The sequence below is a fragment of the Phascolarctos cinereus genome, unplaced genomic scaffold, assembly GCF_003287225.1.
Source record: "Phascolarctos cinereus isolate Bilbo 61053 unplaced genomic scaffold, phaCin_HiC Scaffold_2;HRSCAF=192, whole genome shotgun sequence".
NCBI lineage: Eukaryota > Metazoa > Chordata > Mammalia > Diprotodontia > Phascolarctidae > Phascolarctos > Phascolarctos cinereus.
This window is the reverse complement of record NW_027555625.1, coordinates 374453203-374479910: the sequence shown is the minus strand read 5'-3', so window position 1 is coordinate 374479910 and position 26708 is coordinate 374453203. Positions and strand designations below refer to the sequence as shown.

Sequence of the window (26708 nt, the reverse complement as noted above, 5' to 3'; positions counted from 1 at the left end):
AAGACTTGTGCCATCTACTGGTGACACTTGTTAATAAGCACCCAAAACGTCTGTATCTTTTGTCATTGTTATCGTGTGAGTTTAAAATGTATTCAGTAAGCTCATTAGTCTCAGAATGTGGCTCAGTGACCAGAAATCCTTTCCTACCACTCAATATTTCAGGGTCTAAATCTGTTTGTAAGGCACACTGTACTCTGTGATCTCACTGGAAGCTTTGTTCTCATGAACTCTAAATGATTTGTCTCTGTCTTGATAATACTATGGATATATGATAATCCCAGAAAACCAGATGAAGCCTTGGAAAATACTGTGATCAGCAGGCAGGGGACTAAAAAACTCTAAATAGCCCATTTGCTTTTCAAGATTTTTGAGTTGGTTTTTTTGGGGTCAAAACATGATTTATGTTAGATACCCCTGCATTATAACAAACTTGGTATAAAACAAGGCCAGAAAATAGCGACGACTACCATGTTCAGCTCCTTTCCATGGGATAAAGAGTAAATATGGGCCTCAAAACCTGAAGTGGGCTTTCTTTACTTCACTGAACCTGGACACTCAAGGCCACATGTGGCTCTCTAGGTCCTCAAGTACAGCCCTTTGATGGAATCCAAAATTCACAGAACAAATCCCCTTAATGAAAGGATCTGTTCTGTAAAACTTAGACTCAAGTCAAAAGGCCACACCCAAGGACCTAGACCATGTGTGGCCTTGAGGCCAAAGAGCCCCCCCCCCCATGAATTATACCATGCCAATGAACACATACATACCATACCATAAGCAGCCAATGGAAATCTCCCGAGAAAGTGGAGGGAGCCTTCTAATTAGCTTTTTTAAAATAAAGTATTTATTCATTTGTAGATTACACTCTCATTTTTAATAGAACTAGACTCAAACCCTATTTTACAAAATTAAGAGGGATGTGGTTTCTTCTAATCACTGTTAGGCTTAACAAACAGCAGTAAATCTGAAGAGGATATCATTCTGTCACAAATATTCACAAGTTTTCACTGGGATTCAGTTAAGCTATGGTAAAGCATCTTGCTCAGTAACCAAGGCCTTCATGAAACCAAACTACAAACATAAATCTCTTTTCTCTATTGTGTACTTTCTAGATGAAGAATCCCTTTCCAAAGCATTTCTCACACATAAAAATCAGTATCTTATTTTTTCCAGTCACTCAGAAATAAAATAATTAGAAGCTAAAACTTGAAGCCATATTAAAATTAAGTTTATAAATCATGCTGAAAAATAAGGATCCTCCCCTTCCGATGTCTATAGTTAAGGGTAAAGGCTTTAAATCTAAAAACATTTTTTTACATATGGAAGTACTCTTATTCTTCCCATGTAAAGATGGCTTCCTTCTACTCACTAACAGTTAACAGTACATTTTATGCAGTGGCCTCAACTAATACAATAATTTGCATAAAGCAGACAACTTAACAGATTTAAGCACCCAATTTGATGAGACCAATTGTTGCTTAAAAACCAGAACTTGATTCTCTTTTCACTCAGCAGCCATTTACACTGATATATACAGATAATTAGTTTTCTGAATTCACATTTATTGTGTTCAATTTATTTTTAAAAATGAAGTAAAAAAAGTGTCTGTAAAAGGTACCGCCCTTGAAAACAATCAGTTTCGTCAAAACACAGGTCCTAGAACTCTAACTCCAATTAGAGGTCCAGGGGGAAAAAAAAGTTCATTCTATGATTTTACTTTGCCGTCTTCTTAAGTATCCAATTATTTTACCCATTTATCTTGATTGGACAATTGCTTTAGGACTGAATTGGTAACAAACTAGCTCACGACAGCTAGTAAGATGACCAAATTATGCTCTCAACATGGGGTGCACAAACAAATCACACAAAGAAAGGACAGCTAGTAATTGTTGCCAATCAAAAGCTATGTGGTCCAAAATGTAACCTTAGAATCACAGTAAAACAAAAAAAAATACTAATTTTATTTTTAATAACTTGAGCTAACAATTCTGTTGCCAATAAAAAGCTATGTGGTCCAAAATGTAACCCCAGAATCACAGTAAAACAAAAAAGTGCTAATTTTATTTTCAATAACTTGCATGCAGATGCATGGAAAAGGACTGGTTTCACAAACAGCAAATGAAGATACTATCTATAGGCCTTCTTCAGTCAGAAAAATTTACTTGAAGCTTTATATTAACTATGCTATCAAGTCACTCCTACCAAGAATAGTTTGCTTTCTAAAAGCTTGCAAAAACTAAATAGCAAGGCTTCCATACTTCCAACTAAAAACTCTAAATCACTGTAGAAAGTATGGTTTTTAAAAGCAGAATTCAAAGTCAGGGTTGATATCACATTGATTACCTGCTACCAGGGGAGTAGCATTCTAAATAGTCACAAGCAGCAGATAACTCAAATATAATTTTTATTCACCTTGGAAACATTTCAATTTTCCCCATAGCTGGTTTTTTCCCCCTCCCCTTAGGTTTAAGTAAAAGAAACCTTACCCTCTGTCTCACTGATTTCATTCACAATATGTTTTACTCAGGATAATATTAAAATCAGTTCACGTTAATCGCCAACCCAACTTAAAAGGTATGTGTGAGAGATGGGCTAGGAGAAGTAGGTGACTGAGGAAAGTCACTATTGAATTTTACTTCATATAAAAATGGATTAGAATTGAATATAAATCATAATTTTAAAGTGAAGGGATCCACTCATGTTCTTCTGATTCCGTAACAATTCACTGAACTCTACATTTGGCCCAAATGTGTTGTTAAATAAATAAGAAAATAGCTATGAAATGATCCACAAATATTTGTGATACTGGATAAAAATAAGTGATTTCTGATAAACTGGAAAAATGTCCGTATGCTCTTTTCACTGTAAAAGCCAGAAGTGCGAGAGGCCATTGGAAGATCTGATCAACTGAAAATTTACAACTTTATCACTATTCTGGGACCGATATGGCAGGTATGTGACCTGGAATTGGTGGGAAGGGCACATCTCAGGCTATGATTCGGCAGTTTCCCCTAGAGTGTAAAGAGCGGTACTGAATGGCTCCAGTGGGAAATGACCCCAAGGAATGTGCTTTTGATTTGATACCCTGAAGAGCAAGATGCCTTAGAGATATGAAAAAGGTCTTTGAAAGATTATCATTTTGACCCCTCTCCCTCTGAGCCTGGGTAACAAAGAAAACATTTATAGTTCAGAATCTGGGGCACATTGTGATATTGAATACTTTTTCTAGTTTTTGCTAATGTTTTCTAAAACCTTTGGCTTATAATTGTTCACATTACACAACAGTGGAAAATTATACACGTGCCTTAATCAGCAGAAAATGAAAATAAAACCATGTTCTCCCACATTTCCTACATGGGAAGAATGAATGGTTCTCTAAACCTCCTGCAGGGTCACACACTGTACTCAACAAAAGAATAGGGCAAACCATTCCACTTCTATAGCTTTGAGGAGTAAAGTAGTTAAACTAATCTTCAATCTCATCTTCCCAAATGTCACCATCAATATCCACAGCTTGAAATAACCTGGAAGAACCATAAAATAAAATGCATTTTTATGCACTGGGAAGAAATGAAATATCACTCTTTTTTTTCCTTCAAAAGCATCTTTGGCTCCTCTTCCTTGATAACTCCATTACAGAACTTTTTAAGCATTCTACTACAGAAGAGTGAACTCAGTTCCAAGTATCAGCTATGCAGCTGGTCCTGAGTTTGCTGAAGCACCCTTAAAGTGGCAGCACAATGTAGGTTACTGTAAGGCCTTCATCATAGGGTCTGCAGACCTAGGTTCAAGTCTAGTCTCTGATATTAAGTTGTGTGATCTTGGGCAAGTACATTAATTTATATAATCTTTGATTTCTTCATCTAAAAAATGGGGCAAAATACTTGCTCTATCTTCTTCCTTAGCATAGTTGTGAGGAAATTGCTTTATAAACCTAAAAAGCTGTTACAGAAATTTGAACAGGTACTCTGCTCCAGGATCCAAATTTAACAATCCAAGCCTAAGGATGAAATACTCTTAACTATGTGCACCTTCACAAATATGTTCAGTTTTAAGGGCATGCATGTTATATGGAGTGATTCCTTGGCTATATTAGGCAGTTTAACGAGGAGGTGTTATCAACTCTTGAAAGCCACTAAGCCCTATTTAATGCTAACCATTCCTTAATTCTCTTCTTTTAGTTCTCACTTCCTACATTATTATGTACTTGCCAATTGATTTCTGCTCAAATTATTTTTTAAAAAAAGGAATGTTTTATTTCTTTCACTATTGAGTAGTTCCAGGTCAGGAACTGTTTGTTCTTCTCTACACGTCCTCTGAAGGCACACAGCAGATATTCTTAACTTGACTAGTGTATTGAAGTACAGTAGAAGTAAGAACCTCACTATAATAGAATTTGTTATTATATGGGTTTAGACAGATACCACAAGTCAAATATCTGCTCTGAAACATAATTACATAAAAAGCCTTATAGAGAGCACAACCTATAAAGATAGGGACTAGTTCTGTCCCCAGATACCAGCATTAAAAAGTTCTAATGTAGCAAATTAAAAAAAAGAAAATGAAACCCTATGGATTCCAAAAGAATCCATATTCAAGGAACTGCTTCCTAATGAAACAGATATATGGTCCGGTTTACTGTATTTATTTAAGCTATTCTAAGAAGTACTGGAAAATATTGCTTGCCTTAGGCCATTCCTGTGTAATACATACCGGTTAAAGCACGGGGAAGATGGATCATTGAAATGTCTATAAGGGTTTGCTCTAGACAGACAACCCATGCAAATCCAGCAGAAATACTGCATACAGCCAGTACATGTCATCTTGTTACATCCATCTAATTTCTACTGAGAGAGAAAGAAAAAGTAGAATAACAATGCTATAAAATCAAAAAGGAACATAACACACATAGGTTCTGCATGACATCTAACCAATTTAACTAGCATGCCTACTCCTCACGCTGGGGTTACACATGACAATTTATTAATTTTACTTCACTTTCATGCCAATAAAAGCAAAGGAAATTTTCAACAAGTGTTCAAATACTTCTTATAGCAAAAACTTTTGGTTGATAGCCAATCCAAACCAACGAACATCTGGCCTTTAGAACTGAAAAACATAGGAATAAGACAATACATACTTCAAGAAGAATTTGAATCTTATTAAATAACGATTAAAAACCCTCCAACTCCAATACACAGCTCTTTGGATGTCAGTGTCAATTGGCTCTCAATGGCATTTTTTCATAGAGACTGTGATACAGGCAATCAGCATCATTAGCTAGAGATCACTCTGTTCGAGCTAACTGGGGTGGGAGGGGGAGAGGTGGAAGGGGAATTCACAGCACAGGTAACAAAGAAACCATTTATTTTTGGCTGCATTTTAAGCATATACTTAAAATGTACCAGGATGATGTATTCCGGGAGAAATGTGAGTGGCAGAAGGCCAGCTTACGATTAAAAAAAAAAAAAGGCCTAGAATAATACATAGGCCTATCAAAGACCACAGCTACAGCGTGATCGCTTCTGAAGCCAGTTCGCCCTTACGTAGTGGATACGATAGAATGGTATCAAATGAGGTCTAATGTGAAGAAAGTACTTTGAAAAATGTGAAGTGCCATATAAACATAAGACATGATAATTGTAATATTCAATAGTGAAAACATTTGTATCTTCCAGGTAATGGGATTTAATAAACACCAAAGGGTTTTATAAACTTGACTGATTGTTAAGTTTGTACACTTGAACAAGTCTGAGACAGACAGACCAGTTAAATGAGGACCTGCCTGCATGATTCTCTCCATTTGTCCCCACAGACTCACCTCTATATGGGTGCCACAGCTAGGGCAGCTCTTTGAGTTCTTTTCTAGCCACTCTTTACTTTCCATTTCTTCTAGTGCTTTCTGAATCACCCTTTTGCCATACCTCTGTTCCAAAAATCGTTTATTGGTCTCATCTGCTTCAAGATACTCATTTCTCAAATCAATTAGCTTTTCTATAAAGTGAAAAGGAAAGTAACGTTTTATATAAAGGCAAATGGTCAAGGATGCATGTTCATCAATTTCTCCGGTCAGCCACCCAATGAGATTATGACCAGATGTATATATAAAAACAACTTTTGCTCCAAGACATGTTATCAGTTAAACTCTACCCATCCTGGGGCCTAAACTAAAGGAAATAAAACCTATCATGGAATCACTTTTCACACTGCAGTCTAATCTTTCACATCCAAGTTGAACCAGGCTATCCATAGAAAGCCTACCTCTACTTTCCACTAACCTACTTTCGGACTTTCTCATATGATCACTAAATCAGCAAGGACTTACTAAGCACCTACTATATAACAAGCCATATGCTTTATACTATATACTGGAGAAGGAAATAGCAAACCACTCCACTATCTTTGCCAAGAAAACCCCAAATGGGGCCCAAAGAGTTAGCACAACTGAAAAACAACAACAAACATACCAGGCACTGTGCGAAGAGCTGGGGATAGAAAATTGATAAACGGACCCCGCTCTCAAGAAACTCACACCTACTAATGGGGTAGACGACTACAAACAAGATATATACAGGATAAACTGGAGATCACCAAAAAAAGACACTAATTAAAAGGGGCAAGGAAAAGCTTCTTGTAGAAGGCAGGAAAATGTTATGTGGGAACAACAAAAAGGCCAGTGTCACTGGACTACTATGTACAAGGAAGGGGTAGAAGGGGGTGTGTGTGTGTGTGCGTGTGTGTGTGTGTGTGTGTGTGTGTGTGTCCCTCCTGGTCAGGTTTCAGGACGATCCATTTGGGGTGGTGGCAGTGCCAAAGGAGAAAGAGGAGAGAATTGGGGAGAGAACTGGACATATATGATAGCTGTTGTGACAGATGAATCGATAGGCGTTGGCAACTGATTAGATGAGTGTTGAGAGTGAGGAATGAATCAAGGATGACACCTAAGTTGTGAGTCTGGGTGACTGGGAGGATAGTAGTGACAGCAATAGCAGAGTGAGGAAGAAAGAAGGGCTTAAGGAGAAAGATGAGTAGTTGTGGATATTTTGAGTTTAAGATGTCTACAGGACATCTAATTTGAGATGTCAAAAAGGCAGCTGGAGACATGAAATTGGAAGTCAGATAAGAGATGGATAAACAGATCTGAGATTCATCTGCATGAAGATAATTAAAATACACAGGAGCCGATAAGATCACTAAGTGAAATAGTAATGGAGGGAAAAGAGAAGAAGGCTCAGGAGAGAACCTTGAAGGACAATGGAGATTAGTGAGTGGGACCTGAAGATCTAGGAAAGGAAACTGAGTGGTAAGACAGGTACGAGAGGAACCAGGGGAAAGTAGTGTCATGAAAACCTAGAGAGAAGAGAATAACAAGAAGAGGAGGACTGACAGTGTCAAAGGCTGTAGAAAAATCAAGTAGGATGAGGTTTGAGAAAAAGCCATTCATTAAATGTAGCGATCTAAGAAATCATTGGTTGGGGCAGCTAGATGGCACAGCGGATACAGCACAGGTCCTGGAGTCAGGAGGACCCCAGTTCCAATCTGACCTCAGACACTTAATAGCTATGTGACCCTGATGGCCTCCCCCCTCAAAAGAGAAATCATTGGTTAACTATGGAAAGGGCAGTTTCAGTCCAATGATGTAAACTACAAAGAGCTAAGAAGAGTGTGACAGGAAAGGAAGCAGACGTAGTAATTACAGAATACCTCAAGTTTAGCCACAAAAGGTAGGAGAAGCATAGGACAAGAGCTAGTGGGGATGGAGATAAAGCGAGGGCTTTTTGAAAATGGAGATATGGTTATATGAGGACTAGGGAAATAGCCAGTAGCCAGGGAGAGACTGAAGATCAATAAGAGAACAGAGATGATAGAAGAAGCAATCTGTTGAAGACAGGATGGAATAGGATTACTGGTACATGTAGGGGTTTGTCTTGACAAGGACAAATGCCACATCTGTGCATTAAACTGGGGTAAAGGAGAAGATATGAAGATGAGGGAAGAAGAAAGTGGCCTCAATTTTCTCAGTCTGGAAAAGCTACATGAGTAGGTTAGGTGATTAGCAATGAGGATCCAGTTGAGATTGTGTAACATGACTTATAGTAGACTCAAATCAGCAGTTTCATGAGTTTTCTCCAGCTCTATTCAGCAGTACATGAGTAAAAGAGAGGGCAGCAGATGGTGGGAGTAATCCAAGGTTGAGGCTGGCAGAGGGCGATCAGCAATATTTTTCTCCCCAAAACTTTCCCTCTACCCCTCAGTCAACTTCCATATTACTGTCAAGGGCACCACCATCCTCCCAGTCTCCTACAGAGTCATCTTCAACTTTTCACTATCTTTCAACTCCCATATCCAATACGTTAAGACCTGTTGAATTCATCTCTGCAACATCTCTCAAATACGCCCCCTACTCTCTAACAGTCACCACTCTAGTGCAGGCCCTCATAACCTCATGCCTAGACTACTGAAATAGCTTGCTGGTAGATCTGCCAGCCTCACTGTCTCAGTTGTCTCTGCCCCCTCCATTCAGTCACCAAAACAATTTTCCTAAAGTGCAGATCCAGCCATATCACTTTACTACTCAAACTCCAGTGACTTACTTTCACCTTTCCAGGATAAAATGCAAAATTCCTTCATGACTTTTATCCTACCCTTCCCATCTCCCCTCACCCCTCCCTGCCCAGAATTCTCATACCCTGACAGATAATTCTTTGATCCGGTGACATGGCCTCTTGGCTGTTCCATGAACAATACATTCCATCTCTCGGCTCCAGGCATTCTCTGGGTGTTCCTCAAGCTCTCCTTCCTCATCTCCCCATCCTGTTTTCCTTCCAAGTCCCAAATAAAATCCTGTCTTTGGGTCATGACCACATATGGGGTCATGTAACTGAATGTGAGACTCGAGAAAATTTGGCAACAGTAAAGGTTTTCTGAATGCTCAATGACCAAAAATTAATTTAAAATCAAACGGGTAATGAATCTGAGGTGTTTCTGGTAGCACTTGCCCATGTTACATGGTGAAACTTCACTGCAGCCTTGGTTCTGAGCACACATGTGCACTCTGCACTGTGTATGCCATCTGTCACAGAACGCCAATGAATGCTGCCAGAACTTGGCTCAGATTCGAGACTACTGTATGTTATGAACTGCAGTGTTTTTACTGTACATACAAAATTGTTCAATTAATTTTGGCTTGAGATTATTACAGAATTTCCAAAAATTTCTGAAATGGCCCAGAACATACTTCCGCCATTTTGTACTATGTATTTATGCAAAGCAGCATTTTCAGCATCGACCATTATAAAATCAAAATAGCACTCAATTATGAAAAACCCTGAAGGTGTTCTATGTCCTGTAGTATCAAATATTCCACCAAGATTTAATTCTTTATGTAAAAATAAACAAGCACATGTATCTCATTAGTATGCAACTTTGCTTTCGTCTTTAATAAATGGTAAAATTATATGTGTATCAAACAATTTTAAAATAAATTTCTTTATTATTTATTATCAGTAAATGTTCGATTTGTATACCTATTTTATATACCTATATACCTGGGGGGTCATGTAAAAATTTCTCCGGCGAAAATGGGTCATGAGTGGAAAGATTTTAATACGCCCTGATCTCAAATACATGAAGCCTCTCCCCACCCCTCCTGATTCTAGTACCTTCTCTCTTTGAATTATTTCCTACTTATCGTGCACATAGCTTGTCTGTACATATTTGTTTGCTTGCTGTCTCAATCATTAGATTGTGTGCTCCTTGAGGGCAGATATTGCCTTTTTTGTATTGCCAGCACTTTGTTTACTGCCTAGCACACAGCAGGTGCTAAATAAATGCTTATTGACTGACTGACTGAATAGGATAAGGGGGCAGGGGAATTAAGAGAAGATAGTATATGGAGTTAAACTTTCACCATGGGGTCAAGAAGGGGGACCCTGGGCAAGTCACTTAATCCGTTTGCCTAAGAGGCAGCTAGGTGGCTCAGTGGATACAGCACTGGGCCTCGAGTCAGGAAGATCTGAGTTCAAATGCAGGTTCAGACTCTTACCAGCTGTGTGACTCTGGGCAAGTCACTTAACCTCTATTAACCTCAACCTCTGTTGCCTTAATCTACTGGAGAAGGAAATGGCAAACCACTCCAGTATTTTTGCCAAGAAAACTCCATGGACAGTATGGTCTATGGTGTCACTAAGACTCAGACACTACTGAACAACTCAACAAGAATAACAAGATGGGGAATGCAGGAGAATATTGTCAGTACAGGGGTAATACCCTGGGAAAGAACTGAGGGGTTGAAGGACTGGAGGTTGCAGTGAGAACAAAGTACATAAATATATATATACATATAGCACTAATATAAGATTAATAAAAACAAAAATATATGAAGCAGTTAAATACATAGTAGTTTTTGTAGGGTTAGTGGGTGGAGGAAATCAGGAAAGGCTTTATGCAAAAGATGATGACAGGGAAGACTATTAATTAAGGTACTCTGGGATCAGAGCCTATTTCCACTATACCACCCTGCCTCCCCAGTTTTGATTCCCCATCTCACTCAACCAGGACTCACAAGGAACTCAAATGACCTTAAATTTAAAAACACAACCTTATTCAACAATCCTGCTTATTTAATCTTTCAATATCTTCAGTCTTCTGTAATCTGCTTGCTTGACAATATTGCCTTAATTCTTTCTTCAATTTTTCAAGCAACTATTTAGAGTATCCTCTTCTTAACACAATGAGTTTTGTTTAACCACATTTTGCATTTTCATTCATTGCAATGCTAGTGGAATTACTTATCTAACATTTTTACCATGTGAGCTCCCTGCCTCTAATAATTAGAAACATCTTCCTTTTTTCTTGACATCTCTATATTAGCATGATTATGTCAATAGGATACACCTGTAATCTCAAAATAAAAGTAATCAACAAATTAATATTAGCATTGGATTTTTAGGCTTCTTCTCAATTTTATTGATATCTTAGGCCTCTCTGTATCCAGTTTCCATCTCTACCTCAGTACAGCAAATTCAAAGAATTAAAGCGAGCTTTAGCTTCCACCTCTAGAGGAAAACAATGAGACACACATAAGTAAAAGACAACATAGGTACTTGAGTTAATTTTGTAACTTTGTTGATTTTGCAGGGACAATAGAGATAAAAAATCCAACTTACCTGATTTTAAGCTTAAGAGCACAGAACACAAAATCTATTTAATACAATCTAAAAAAACCCTTTCCGTTCTGTTATCATGTCCAATTTGGCCCTACAGTGATGATGTAACTGCCTCTGCTTTTCCCTTCCCAGATGACATCGCCAAAATGTTGCTCTGGTAATCTGTAGTAGTGTTCTTCTCAATGTCTTTGGAGAATCATAGTGAAAATAACTGTGACAGGACTAATTACGACACTGGGAGGCTCCTATGACCACAAGAACTTCCCTTCAGATTTGAACATATTGTATTTGTTAATCTAACTGTTGAAGAGTAAGGATATGTGACTGTCAATTTTAGAAAACTTGCCATGGTCTAGATGAAATGAAGTTTAAATTCTCCATCCTTGCTTTAGACTATGCTGTATTAATAAACAGAACACATTTTTCTAGAAGCCACCTTAAATTAATAGTTCTCTTCTTTTATACCCCTCCCCTCAAAGCTGTAAGAATTCTTTTCAATTCCATTTCCAAATCATTACAATTACCTGCAGTTACTTTACATGGAGAAACTCCATGATAAGTCATTTTGCAAAGCGTACAGAAGGCATAATTGCAACTGGAACAGATGCCCATGGTACATCCTGGTTCTTGCATGACAGGAGTCTGACAGCATGGCCTGGGACAATACACTACATCTGCCATCAAGTCCAAAGTAGACTGCAGAAGAAGGCGGTCATAACGTGCAAACAACTCTTCTTCCACCAGTTCTTTGACCTAAAAAAAGAAAGAAGAAACATCTGGTTGGTGCTTCATGATAATTTGGACACTGACCCTGGATCATCAGGAAATCCTTAGGATTCTGGTCCAAAATTCATGAGTCTGCTGCTCAGAGATGGGTTAAACCCTCTTGTCTCCTTCAGATAGAGTCACTAATTCATGTCCAGAAAGTCAAAGAGACAAAGCACTGTTTCTTTGGGTTTCTTAAACGCATTACGCTCAGTTCAGAGACAAAGTTAGAAGACCATCAAAGGAAAATATAATCCCAGGACCAGACTTGGAGTTACTAACATTTACACAGTAACTCATTTCACTGCCAAGCTGATTACGAGTCCATCCTAGGCAGCCTTTGGGTTCATTTTAACTAAAATGATAGTACATTATTTAAAATAAATGAAGTGGATAAATTTATGGGCTTTAAGTAATACATGATCCTGATGATTATAAGGGAGTCTCTTGCTATACTTGCTCCCCAATCAGAGAAAGAGAGGCTCCCCAAAAGACAATCAGTTACCTGGCCAGGAGTGGCAACAGAGGAGCACTTTGGTTCTGGACAGTTGAGACAGTGCACCTGGCCATCCCTGATCTGGATTTCAAAGTAGTCCTTCAAACAGGCTTTGCAGTAGACATGCCTGCACTCCAGGAAGTACATACACTCGCTGCCCAGCTTCTCACAAAAGCAGATATTGCACAGGTACATCTTACTGTTAAAGCACTTTTTCTGCTGAGCTTGATCAAAGTCTAAGATTTCCCGTATCAGGCTGGACAAAGACTCCACATCCTGCACAGCTCTCTCATCCACAAATTCTTCCTGGTCTACCGTAGTGCCAGTTGCCCCCCCAAAATCTAGTTCTGTGTTAGGAGGTGCCAGAGATGTCCTGCTCTGTACATTCCCCTGGGGGCCCATTTTGAGCTCGTAGGGAGAAGCAATGTTCAGGTATGCTAGGGTTTCTTCTTTGAGAAACTGCATCCAGGCAAACAGGACCACACAGCCACGATGTTCTTCCCACAGGTTGTCTAAGTGCTTGCACAGAGCAGTTAGCTACGACAAAAAGGTAACATCATTGAGTATCGGAAATAAAAAATGCTATTTAAAAAAACCTAACTCTTGACTCAGAATGATTTCATTTTTACGCTTCTACTTTAGGCCTTTAAACTCTATCATCATTTTCCTTAGCTGTGACATGTTGCAAAATGACCTGGAAGTCTCATCATCAGTTCATCTTCTACAGAGTAAGCCCTTTGTGTCTAAATATACCACAAAGTTAAAAGCTTAGAGATTCAAGCAACCCAGAACAAAGAAATCAGTGAATATGCCAAAAGTATACTATACTTTACTGTAACAGAAATCATCTAACATGCTACATGTTCTAAAAAGAATAGGATTTCGTTCTAAAGTGCTTCAGATCCTTTATTGTCCTAGCTCTTTTATGTGTCCTGGGATAGTTTAAAAATTGACAAATTTTCCTTGCACGATGTAAAATTTCATCTGCATTACGATTAGTAATGAAAGACGTTAAAAATGACCAATTTTTAAAATTAAATTATTATAATTATATAATAAAGTGTAACATATAGAAATCACTAAAGGAAAATCCTTGTTTTGTCAAGTGCATTTTTTTGATTTACAACTTCATTTCACTAACCCATACCTGTTTAAAACAAAACTAAGTTAGTAAAAGGAATTAGATTAATGTTGCAGGTACAAAAATGGGTTGGTACAGCTTGAATGTTACATCAAACGTCTATATTTTCTAAGTTAAGGAAGCAAGGTAAAATAATTTGATTTTTTTCTCCTTAAAAAATAGGGCCTGTTTAGACTGAAAGGCAAATACAAGCATCTCCTCCCATTCTACCCCACAAAGACCTCTAAAATATGCATTAAAAAGTTACATTAATAAGTAGCTTTTAACATAAACCATTTTTTAAAAAAACAGGCAAACAAATCTTGGTTAATTCAAATGAATACCAATTGAAAAGGGACAGTATAATTCCACGTTACCTTTCTTACAGTGTCTGATACTGAACACAGATGGGCCCTTAATATTTGCTCGTGATAAACTCAGTGTTAAACAAAGAAATCTTTCATTTAGATATGACTTTTCTCATAAGAAAAACCTAGGTTGTTGCTGGTGCTTAATTCTATATAACAGAAATGCCATAATTACTAATAACCAAAAGGTTAACTACTCTTTGAGCCATAAAATTAGATGACTACCTCTTTAACTATGTTGTTGTTGTTCAGTGATTTCAGTGGTCTTTGTGACCTCATTTGAGGTTTTCTTGGCGAAGATACTGGAGTGGTTTGCCATTTCCTTCTCCAGCTCATTTTATAAATAAGGAACTAAGGCAAACAGGGTTAAGTGACTTGCCCAGGGTCACACAGCTGGAAGTATCTTAGGCAGGATTTGAATTCAAGTCTTCCAGACTTCAGGCCCAGCACTTCATCTGCCATACCACCTAAGTGACCCATCTCCTCATCTAACCCTTTTCTAACTCCCTTCTTTCTTCCTTCTTTTTTCCCTCAACACTTCTGAAAAGGTAGTTGATTTGTTCATAGATTTGGGGAGAAAAGAGGCAACCCATTCTAATTCCCTTTCACTGCCCCCTCAGACTAAAGAAACAGGCCCAACTGTTAACTCTATCTTGTATACATAGTGCTAAGAGGTCAAAGCATCACACATAGAACTATAAGACTATAAATGAACATTTAGTAATAGGTATTTTGGATATCTAAACAATGAAAGTTGTAAACAAAGTCAAAGGAGCTGAAATAAGAAATGTGGATTTTTTCACCTGAAAAAATGCCATTGTTCTAATTACCTTAGATATAGAACATTATAACAGGATCAAGTGCATTATTCTTTGCAGCTTAAGTTATATAAAACCATAAACCCTAATTTTCTTGTCTGCCTCTCTATCTCTCTTTTTTCTATTTCCTATATCCCTACTAATTTTTAACATTGTAGTGATGAAAAATAATTATTTTAAACTATTTATACAATTAAAAAATATTGTGAAGCATACACTGAGCTTTTTGTAGAAACAGCACCAAAAAAAACTACTAAATTAATTCTACTCCAATTATCTACACGCCAAGCTGCCAGGCAGTTTAGACTCAAGTAGGCCACCACTATTTTCTATTCTCTATTCTACTCTCTATTACTGAAGCTCTCTGCCACTAGCTCAGATATTAAAATTTAAAGTACTATTTTTAATTTTAAAAGTATAATAACCTTTTTACAAATTCTGAGGTGGCCTATTTTAATCCTGAAGCATGTTTCCTCGTTCTCTATAAGCATTGTTATAACTTAATGATATTCTAAAAAGCAGAGTTGGAGGAGGTGAAAACTACATGGCCAACAATGAAAAATGGGCAGGCTACTTATTCTTTGCACTCAGCAAATGACAGCTTATCTCTTAACACTCTTCAGCCTATCAATCTTCAAAAGGATTTTGACAAGTCTTGCTGCTATTGAACCAAAATCTGTGCCTGCATGTTTTGTATTATGCCTAAAGCCTTTTTTCTTTCACAAAATATAATGTAGAAAAATAACAAATTTCAGAGAAAATGTAGGCACTTAATATGAGGTGTTTGGCCTTAGAGATACATGTGAGATATCTAAATATCTTCTAGAACCTAATATTACTGCTTTTATGAATTCAAATACAGAGTCCAACTAATTAGGAAATGTTTATTTCTACAAAGAGTAAAAAATGAAACAAAGCCACTTTTTATATTTACTTAAGAAATTTGCTTCTTACAACGTGAAATTTTTAATCCTTTGCAACTAAATGAGATTTCCTTTGAAAAGAAAAAAAAGCCATTTAGCTGGGAAGCAAATACAAAGAAAGAAGTAGCACTAACTCCTAAGGAAAAAAAGACAGGGTTATTAACTTTGGAGAAAGCATAGTTTTTCCAATTTTAATATGGATAAAATTAGAAAACTGCAAGATGATAAAAGAGAAACAATATACTTGATTTTAAATTATTTCTCCTGCAATCTATGATGGGTCCACATTACACTAAAAGAATTAAAACATTTCAACTACCTCCTAAAAAACAAAAGTATTTTCAATTATAGAGTAACAGAATATCTGAGTTAGAAAGAAACCTTAGAGATCACAGGATCATCATTTAGTCCAAACCTCATTTTACAGATGAGGAAACTGAGGCCCAGAGAGTTTAGTGACTTGCCTAAGATCATACTACTACAATTAGAAGAGCTATGATTAGAACCTAGGTTTTCTGATTCCTAGTCTAGTATATCAATCAACTTCTCATTAAGCAGGATTTTATAAAGGTAAAAAAAATTTAAAAGCTACTCCTTATTGTATTGAATTTTTTTAATGCCATCAAGGTGAACAGCAGTTAAGGAAAAGTATTCAAGTTCCTGAAAATGGATAATAAAAAGTGAGTTTCAAACCTAACCTGAGTTGGTGAAAGCCATTTGCCACTCAGAGTGAATGCTGGTGGGGAGGTTGATGGATAATCTGGTGGAAGTTCAAAATTCAGCACAAGTGGAGGCAGAAAGCAAATTGTATATTCAAAGCCACCATTCTGGAGACACTCCGTTGGATTGCCTGAACCAAAAACAGGGAATTCAAGGATCAGTCAATATTTGAGTGCCCCACTGGGTGCAAAACAATGCACTGGTGGGGTGAGAGGAAAAGGAAGGGGAGGTCAGTGATGGTGGTATAAGAAAGAAAATGGAATTTTTTTCCCCAAAAAAGAGAAATCTCTTGGTCCCCCTATGTCTAAGTCTCTATCCCTCCTTCTTTAATTTTTAGTTTTCCTTTGAAGGGGAAAAAAAAACAGCCTTTAAAAATCAAGCAAAGCAACAATGACTTGTTTAATAAAAATATAATTTACTCTAGGATACAATGTTTGGTGAGATTCCCAACTTTAATGAGTCACCAAATTATACACACTACTTTAACAGCAGAAAATTAAAGAAAATTTTCAGAGAAAAGGGAAATATTTATCCTTACCGAACAGTCTTGTATGAAGCACTGAGATTAACTGAGGCCAGGTGTCATGGTCCATTTAGATTAACATGTGCCAATACACTGATCTTCCATCCGGAGGGTATCTTGCTCATGCAGGCCAGCATTTCCACAACCAAAGTTTCACTTGTATTACCTTACTTCCTTTTCTCCAGTCCTCCTCTATACTGTAATAACTTTTGGGGGAAAGTACCCTGAGATCCTTCTGTGATGTTTGTGACATCCTACTGCTACTTTAGGTTTTGTTTTTAAGCAAAAGTTACTGAGTATGGCAGCAAACATAAATGGTAGTTAGGAAGAATTTTGGAAGCCATTTTGTGAGAAGCATAAACTATCTGGAAATCCTATTTGGTATTCAAGAAAATAGCAACTAAAAATCTACTCACCCCTTTTATGTAGGTTATCAAAGAGACATGCAGAAGTTATTTAGGTTATCAAAGAGACATGCAGAGAGTGGTTAGCCACTCTCCAAATAATGCCCAACACCTCAAGCTATAACAATGGTATAACAATAACAATGGCATCTCTGCCAGGAAAACCAGAAAATGCTGCATTTAGGAAAATCTCTTTAAAACTGAATAAGAATCACGACTCACCGCTCACAAATATTTTGAAATTCTGAGGCAAATCCAAACATATTCTGGTTTCTCCACCTTGAACAGACTCTGCTTTTTTAAATTCGTCTTCATCATAAATACTTGCCAAGGCCAGCAATTCATCCTCCTGGGCTTCTCGGTCTTCTGACGACATTTAATTTGCTGTGGAGTTAAGGATATTCACTTAAATTAGTAAGACTAAAGAGAGTGCAAAACAAACAAACAATCCCATAACATCAAAAACAAAACAACACTAAAACCTACACAATTGCTAGGCAACAGTGTCAGTCTTGTGTAAGTCTGAAAACAAGGTAGGTATAATACGACAATATTTCCTTATCTCTTCAATTAAAACAGCCATATTAGAAATTGCTGGGGCAGCTAGATGGCACAGGGGACAGAGCACCGGCCCTGGAGTCAGGAGGACCTGAGTTCAAATCCGGCCTCAGACACATGATACTCACTAGCTGTGTGACTCTGGGCAAGTCACTTAACCCCAGTTGCCTGACCAAAAATAAATAAATAAAAACAAACAAAAAGAAATTGTTGCTTATTGCCAGCTTTGGTTGATTTGGTCTTTTGTGAGGACTAATTTTAGAATAATCAGCAACTATAAGATTGTTCTTATGCTTTTATAGTAGGGAGTATGTCTTCTACAACTCTGTATCACAGTATATAGAACAGTGTCTATCATTAGGATTCAATAAATCATTGATTTTTACCTAAAGATAAATGGACAAAAACTCATTTTTAAAAAGTCACCAAGGAATTTAAAAGTAGAAAAGAGACACAGTATTGCTAATACCAAATTGACAATGATTTAAAAAACAAAAACAGGTTCTAATAAACCTATTATAGGAAGTCTATGATTTAAATACATCCCCAGTAAATACACTGCCACCTAGGAATAGCTGCCCCACCACTGTAATCACAAGAATTCCCTTTCCCTCCCAGCTGCCTGGGACATCCCCATCTCTTTCTCCAGATTACAACAAAAGGAAGGAGATTAAAGGTACAATCCCAAATTCTTATCCCCCAGAAAGCCTGTCCTTTGTGGTTTTTTTAATTGTGAACTTACTTATCAAACAGGTACATTTCAGTACAAAGGTCAAAAAAGATGAAGATGGTTGACTGCATATGAAACAGTAAACTTGATCTGTATATAGTTTTTAAAAGTGTATATTTAACACGGTAGTAAGAAAGCTGCTGTTTGTGTCCCCTTGTGAATGTTTTCTTCTGGGCACTTTAAAAATTTTTATCTAATGGACAGAGCCCTGGCCCTGGAGTCAGGAGGACCTTAGTTCACATAGGGCCTCAGACACATAGCACTCACAAGCTGTGTGACTCAGGGCAAGTCACTTAATCCCAATTGCTTCATATTAAAAAAAAAGAAAAGAACATTTTTTTATTGATATATTAGACTTATGGAATATTACTGGTTAAATGGATTGGGGGAGAGCAGCAGGGATTACTTGGCAACCTAGTTATAATTTACAACTTTATAACATGGTTTTTGTGGGGAAAATGAATGTTTCAAATATCTGACTATAAATTTTTAGAACACACAAATTAGAAATTTCCTACAGCTGTATATACAGCCAGTTGGTGCAAGGGATAGAACACTAGGCCTGGAATCAGGAAGACCTGAGTTCAAATCCAGCCTCAAACATTTACTAGCTTCAATCCTGGCCAAGTCATTTAACCCTATTTGCCTCACTTTCCTCATCTGTAAAATGAGCTGGAAAAGGAAATAACAAGCCACTCCAATATCTTTGCCAAGAAAACTCCAAATGGAGTCATGGAGAATTGGACACAACAGAAACAACAAAATATGCAATGAAAACTTAGGAATACTATTGTAATTACTGGTACTTCTCACTTTAAGAAAATCCTGATATACAAAAATGTAGCTTCATAAAAGGGAAAAATTCAGAAGTGATCATTCATACAACAAGAAGTTTTACCTCAGGGTTCCCTTAAATAAACAATCAGAGACAGTTTGAGCTAGCCTTCAGGGATTATTTTGTCTACTCCGATCATTTTACAAACAAGGAAACAAAGGCCCAGGAAGGGTGATTTACACAAGGTTATACAGATAATTAGTGACAGAGCTGGCAATGGAACCCAATTCTTCTAATTAAACTGCCCAGTGGACTCTATCTCACCACATTGTCTCTCAATAGGTCATATGATTAAGAAGTCATTCTCCATACAGCTTTTTAGAATACCTATTGTGTAAAGCACAAATATGTGTATGTGCCTGTGCGTCTAGTCTAGTCTAACATTTTTTAATACTGTTTACAAAATAACAAAGTAGCAAAAATGATCTGTGTGACAATATTTCATTCCTTACTGAAATGTTACCATTCTCAAACTGCATCTCTACCTAGTATTAAGTGGCAGGTTTCAAAATATTTGCTTTAAATAACACGTCTAAGAAAATGATACCTAATATTGTAATTGGCATTCTCAGTCCAATTAGCCTGGGAGTACCACTAATTTCTTTTATTTTCCTGCAAGAATTACCTAAAAGGAGTTGCTAAAATTGGAAACTAAAGTTGGTATTGTAATCATTTGCAGAAAACAAGTAATTATAGTAGCGGGTATTAGGGTTCTCTCAAAATGTATATTCTGAATTTTCACTATCTTTCCTTTAAATGAAACACTACACATAAGCCTAAATCGAACTACCAAACTTCCAACTTGGTGGTTAACTTGCTCAGGCTATGTAGATAGTAAATACCTCAAAGTGAAACTTTGAAGCATCTCAGCTTGCCCTTCACTATCACAAACCTCAGATACACTTTAATTTATCCTCTCTCCTTTTTCCCTTACCCTTTTACTCTTCCTTTTCTTTTCCTTTCTTATTCTCCCCTGCATAGGCAAGTGATATCTATGGGCATTCCTTGAAAATGATTGTAATCAAAACTACAAAGTACGTACATATACATCACTTCTCATATTCCAAAGGTCCCTGTAATTCTTAATTTCATAACACTGCCTGTGTCCAGAATATAAACTACGTTAAGAATCTGCCACATAGTTAACTGTCTTAGTTATTCGAAAGGAACTTTATGGAACTTAGGTTTTGGCTGGGAATTCCGGCAAGTTCCCTATTTAGTGTAAAAAAAAAAAGTATAGCAAAAATCATACTAGTTAATCTCTGATAATTCAGCTGCTTGACATGTTGCATTCTGTATGAAGAAAAATTCTGCTAAACCAATTAGGGAAGAAAACAGGATAATTGTTTTTCAAGATATGCTAATTATGAACAATTCATCTATTAAAAACAAGTTTTATTAGTTCTCTATTTAAAAGCACTTTGTTAGGAATTATTTTAAGGTATAATGTATGTATATATCAAACACACAGAGTGAACTCTGTGCCTATCAGCAAAACGTGTTCACATACATACATACACATAAGTATAACTCTTTAAGCAAATCTAACATGAAAGCTTGGATTTACAAAAAAAGGTAACCATGTGTGATTATTTACATACATAAATATTCACCAGAGGTCTTCTAAACAGCAAAATCATTCAATTTATAAAAATTATTAAAAAGTACATATCAGAAAAAAAACTACTGCATTAAATAATTTACATTTGTTAACAGTAAAATAAAAAAATTCTCCACTTATTTTCAAATACCCTACAATTCACACAAGTGTCCACAATTTCCAATTGGCCCATGTTTTCCTAGTTAAGATCATAGGGTATTTCTTCTATGTGAATTTCATCATTTTCCCAAGACCCTCTTTAAATCACATACTCTCTATAAAGGTTTCTCTATTCAACTCAGCCAGTATAATCTCTCAACTCCTCTGAACAAAAGTTTTACATTATCAAAACTCTGACAGTTTCTCTATGCCATTCATTAACCTGGCACTTAAATGCTGCCTAATACTGGAGATTTTTCCCCCCTCTATGTTATTTTCCTAATTAGACTGTGAGTACCTAGAAGACAGAGAACCTAATTTCATGGACTTTGTAACCCTACATGTCATGCACAATAAATACTTAATACTACTGATGGTGAGACAATTTCATTCCTTACTGCTACTACTAATGAAACTCTTTGATAATTTACCTTTGTCTACATTTCTGGAGATAATATCTGACATTTTAAGAATGTAATATGAACCAATGAAAGGAAATTGTTGAAGTGCTTTGAGCTCCTATAAGAAAAGTATGTTTTAATTTATAATTTTCCAAGTAGTATGCTACACTAATACCTTTAATGTAAAGCACTACAAGGAAATCTAAGATGAAACAGATTTTAAAAATCAGGTATTCATAATCAATTTTGGATTTAGGTTATCTCTCCTTGACAGGCTGTGTAGATTTGTAAATATAGCACTGGGAAGTGTGAAGTACTGAATTTTTTTGGAATTGCCAGATTCAGTTTGGCTGTTACTTGAGTCTTTCTAAGCTTCAATTTCTTCTTCTGCAATACCCTTCTTTGCCTTTAGGCCAATGTTAGAATTAATTTGTACTTAGAATATGTTCCGAATTCCTTACAGAAAGATCAACAAAACACCCAAAAAATGTTTTGTTTAGATTCCTAGTCCATTTTCCTTACAAATTCAATTGTTATGTGAGAAATGAAACACTCTGTTAGCAATGAATGTTAAGGCCATCATCTACCATCTTAAAATTTTAATCCAACATACTACTTAAAATAAGCTAAGCAGTCAGTGGGCAGGCATATTTAAAATAACTACCACCTCAGGATGTCATATAATTAAGGTCTGATGTTATGATGAAAGAATTATTCTTGGTCCTTATCTCATTAAGTATTTACAAAGTAATGCCACACTAAAATCATTACCTAAGCTGCCTGTCCTCCTTTGAAGCAAGTTGGTACGAGAACAAAATATAAGAATTTATAATCTGAGTTGCCAAATACACCACACAGAGCAAATAATACCACCCTCCTAACTTTCTGCTGCTTTCAATGAAGTTGAGCAATACCAAGTTCCACACTTGGCCACATCATTTCTTGCAATTAACAAGAACTACAAGCTTGGTGCTTGTAAATGGGCTTAAAGAATTCAGTAGGCACCCTCAACCTCCTCACCCAGACAAATAACCTGTCAACAGGATAAAAATCTGTCAACCCTATTTAAGGTTTTGCTGTAATGGACTAAATTTTAAGGCAAAGAATATAGGCCTTCAAAAAACATTTCAATTACAGTATCCACATCTGTTGAAGGAAGCCCATTCTAAATCACCAGATTTATCTTAATACAACAAAAGTAATAAAATGACACCAAATGGGACCAGGATGGACATAGGTCATAGGATGAGGGAACTGGATGGCAGTCAAGAGCAATTAGATTCAGATCTGGGATCTGCTGTGAGACTTGGGTCCAGTCACTTCACTTCTCTGTTTCCTCTCATATAAAATAAGGGAAGGTGGACCAAATGATCTCTAAGGTGTCTTCCAGCTCTTATAATCCTAGGAAATGTTAGGTACCAATCAAAAGCATTCAAAGCCTAAAGTGAAGGATTAAGAGTTTCATTCCTAACACTTTGTATTTAAGCTGTTTTCCTCACAAAGCAGAGGCAGGAAAAAGTGTTTTGTAAACTCTGGGCCCTATAAAAAGGCGAATTATTCTCCTGACAGCCAGCCACCCAATGAGGAAAATAATTTATCACTAATTTTCTCTACCTCCATCCTTTAAAAACGGTAATAAGAGCTAGCGCCTTAACATTTGCAAGTATTCCCTCATTTTATCCTCATAACTCCGAGCGGGAGATGTTATCATCTCCCATTTTACAGATGAGGAAACCGAGGAAGGCAAAGGTCAAGTGACTTGCCCAAGGTCACACACCTGCTAAACGTCTGAGCTCGAGCCTTCCTGAGTTCCAGTCCAGCGTTGCATCCCCTGCACCACCCAACTTTACCGCAGTAGGGGTTCCCCTCCTTCTAGAAAAACAGGCCATTCCGCACAGGGAGAACGGGGCAGGGGCGGGGGCCTGTCAGCCCTGCCCTTTCCCACGGGGGAGCCTCGGTTCCGTCGTCTGCCGACGGTCTGGGGCCGGATTCGGGCAGCTTTAAGATGTCTCCGGGGAGAACCCGCACTAAGAGCCCTCCCCCGCGCCCTCAGAGGGCAGCCCCGCAACCGCCCGGCCCCGCCTCATCTCTGCCTCCCCACCTCTCCCGACCTGGCGCCTGGAGGCCGGCGCCCTCACCTTCCGGTGGCACCCCGAGCTCGGCCCCAAAGGTTCCGCCCCGCTCTCCCCTCCCCCCTCCCCCCGGCTGGTCCAGCGCGCGGCCAGCGCCTCGAGACCCGCGGAGCGAAGGCCGGCCGCCGCGAGGGTAGCTCCGGCCTGGTGGGCCGTCTCCGCCGCCGCCGCCCCCGCAGCCTCTCAGCTCGGCCCCCACCCCCCAGAGGGAGGTCGGCGTTGAGGTCGGCGGCGACTTCCGCTCCCTGCCGTCCACCTCACCTGGCCCGGCAGGCAGCTTCCTCTAACCACAGAGCAACCGAACCGAACGGGATGGGAAGGGATGGGATGGGATGGGATGGGGAGGGGCGGCCAAGGGTGGGGTGCGGAGGGCGGGGCCGAAGGCCAGAGGGAAGGCGCCGCGCAGCCGCCGAGGCTCCTGGAGCTGCGCCCCCTGCAGGGTGGAGGTGGTCAGCGCCGGAGCGGCCGGAAGAGGGGAAGCCGGGGTGGAGGAGGGGGGAGGAGGAAGAGGGCAGCCTAGAGATGGAATCGGGGGCGTCTCAGATGCTGACTAACGGCCCTGCTGGGCTTTAGAACTGGGTGGGTGAGTGAGCAGGCCCTAAGAGGTTATCAAGGCACACAACCCCTTCCTCTTTTATCGAGTAGGGAGCTGAGGCTCAGTGGCTTGCCCAAAGGCACACAGGACAATAGAGCCTTCATTCATTCATTCATTCATTCATTCGCATCGTTCTAGGGATCTTTCTGCTAAGCTACTTGTAGGTGTGCCCCCAGGAGATGCCCTAGTTCTCTACAGTTTGTTTGCTTCCCCCTCATTCGCTCTGAGATCATGGAGAACCTCAGAGATCATCCGACATTGGCAAATTAGGAAATGGAAGTCAAGTGAAGTTTCTGCTATCTTTGCCTCTCTAGTTCGTCTCTGCTGTCACTAATTAGCTGTGTTAATAACCCTGGCCAAGTCACTTTACCTTTGCCCAATTCAGGGAGTCGGACCTCACAAGACTGTTAGTATCAAAGGTCATCAACACTTCTTAACATGAACATTTAAAAACGGACTCTTCCCTTCATCCTGTTTCTCCCTTCTTTTTAGCTCTTGGCGAAAGTCCTGCAAGCTAGATTGAGCAACTGTGAACTTCACTGAGGTCAGGACAAAGGACTAAAGCAATTCCTGGTACAATGTTTTGATATTAAAAACATAGAACATAGTTCAGGTTGAGAAACCATGTTGAAGGTGAATAAGCTCCCCTGCAACTGTAAAATTCTATGATTTTATGGTAGGAGCTCAACAAAATGGTTGTTAAATTGAACTGAGACCACCGAGGTACCCCACCTAATGGAGTTAGCCATACCCAGAGCTCAGATCTCTTTTCTTTCCAGGATTTCCATATCTCTGTACTTGGGGGAAATGAAAGTTCACCAGACATTTTTCTCCTTGAAGTGAATAGTGGGGTAGCAAGGAATTCCCATTTATTTTTTTACAATTTTTTTTTCTGCACCGGGTAGGCATAATAACAATAGCTGGTATTTGTATAGAGCTTTAAGCAAAGCAGCTGTTAGTTACTTCATAACAATTCTGTCAAGTAAATAACTATAGGAAGCTGAGGTTCAGAGGGATTAAGAAACTGATCCCATAGTCACACATTATTAAGTATCAGAAAGAGTATTCAAGCTCAAAGATTCCTAACTCCAAGTTCAAAACTATCTGTCGCATTAAAACCCGGGTCAAGCCTAGTACTATCCACCGTAGTACCCACTTGCCCTAAAATAGGAATTAATTTAAGACTCTCAAGATTCACAAGCTAGCAGCCATAGTAAAGCAATATCCTAAGCAACACAACTTTATATGCATGCCCTTAGAGTCTCTCTTCAGTTCTAATTGTAAAATACAGGGGGAGGCAAAGAGAGAGAGTTGGAACCTCAGAATTCTTATTCCAAGCAGCTAGTATTATACCCGTGAAATAATGAGTGGCTAAGACAGTATACATTATAGATTATATTATAGATTGATATAAAAGTGCCGCATTGTACAGTACATAAAATAAGAACAAAAGGAGTTAAAGAGAAAGAATAATGTAGGGTTGGAGGGGAGGGAGGACTGGAAGAGGGTTCAAGATTGGTCTGACTAAAGCAGAGGTTTCTGAGCATCTGAGCATCAGCCTTTTTACAAAGCAAACAATTACCCCTCCTCCCCTATTTGCGTTTTATAAATCTGAATTTTCATAGGTCAAGTTTGAGTAAAGCCTTGCCTGTAATTGAAATATGGCTCTATGATGGAAACAAAAACCTAGGAAAATCAGTCCAGAAGAATGAAATTCATTTGACCAAATCCATTGTCACTTTCACTAACAATCAGTGTAGACAAAAAGAGAGAAAAATCCTTGCCTCCTCCCTACCTCAGAATAGAAACCAAATGAAATGCTCAGTCACATTGTATTAGTAAGTAATTCAGCCTAAAGGAAAGTGTCTGGGCATGAAAGAACTCCCACCTTCTCCATCACAGGCCAGTAGAGCTTTACTATTATACAGCAATCCTTGTGTCATTGGTATGCTTCCTTGTACCCTTCATTACCAAATGCATGTATGTGAGATTACATGATCCAGTATGAGTCTACTGGATAACCCATAAGGATTTATCTAAGACAGGCATAGTCATAGGTTTAATTGTGACTTCATGTGATGTCACAGACAGTGAATGGAGATAATTGAAGAGGGTGGCCCCTGAGTGGGAATTTTGTTGTCAAGGTGGTTGGTTAGTTAGTATTCATAAGCATCGAAAGTGGCCATGTTCCTGTTTAGATTTTAAATTGTTTCTGAGAATACAGTTAGAGAAGTTTCTATGGTTCAGAGCTGAATTCAAAACAGAATTTAGAAAACTGTTTGAGTCAGCCCAGAATCTGATTACATTAAGAATAACAGAGATTTCAGGTGTTCTGATTCCTAGTGTATCATGCTGCCCTTTCATGACCTGTTCCTGGACCCAGATGGTGAGAG

General features: G+C 38.3%; 1 protein-coding gene across 6 annotated transcripts; it reads right to left on the bottom strand.

The window, feature by feature from the left end:
• Positions 1-821: 821 nt before the first annotated feature.
• RNF14 (ring finger protein 14) lies at positions 822-26331 on the bottom strand. Of its 6 annotated transcripts, none has more exons than XM_021005057.2 (8): positions 26204-26331; positions 17528-17689; positions 16357-16508; positions 12439-12966; positions 11693-11921; positions 5822-5994; positions 4714-4844; positions 822-3524 (listed from the first exon to the last, which is right to left on the bottom strand). In XM_021005057.2, exons 2-8 carry the CDS (start codon positions 17679-17681, stop codon positions 3467-3469), a joined length of 1425 nt encoding a protein of 474 aa, XP_020860716.1. In that variant the 5' UTR covers positions 17682-17689; positions 26204-26331; the 3' UTR covers positions 822-3466. The 6 variants fall into 6 exon arrangements, with proteins under 6 accessions (XP_020860716.1, XP_020860714.1, XP_020860715.1 ...); XM_021005055.2 differs by lacking the exon at positions 26204-26331 and adding an exon at positions 23982-24097; XM_021005056.2 differs by lacking the exon at positions 26204-26331 and adding an exon at positions 23366-23671.
• Between the last annotated feature and the right edge of the window lie 377 nt (positions 26332-26708).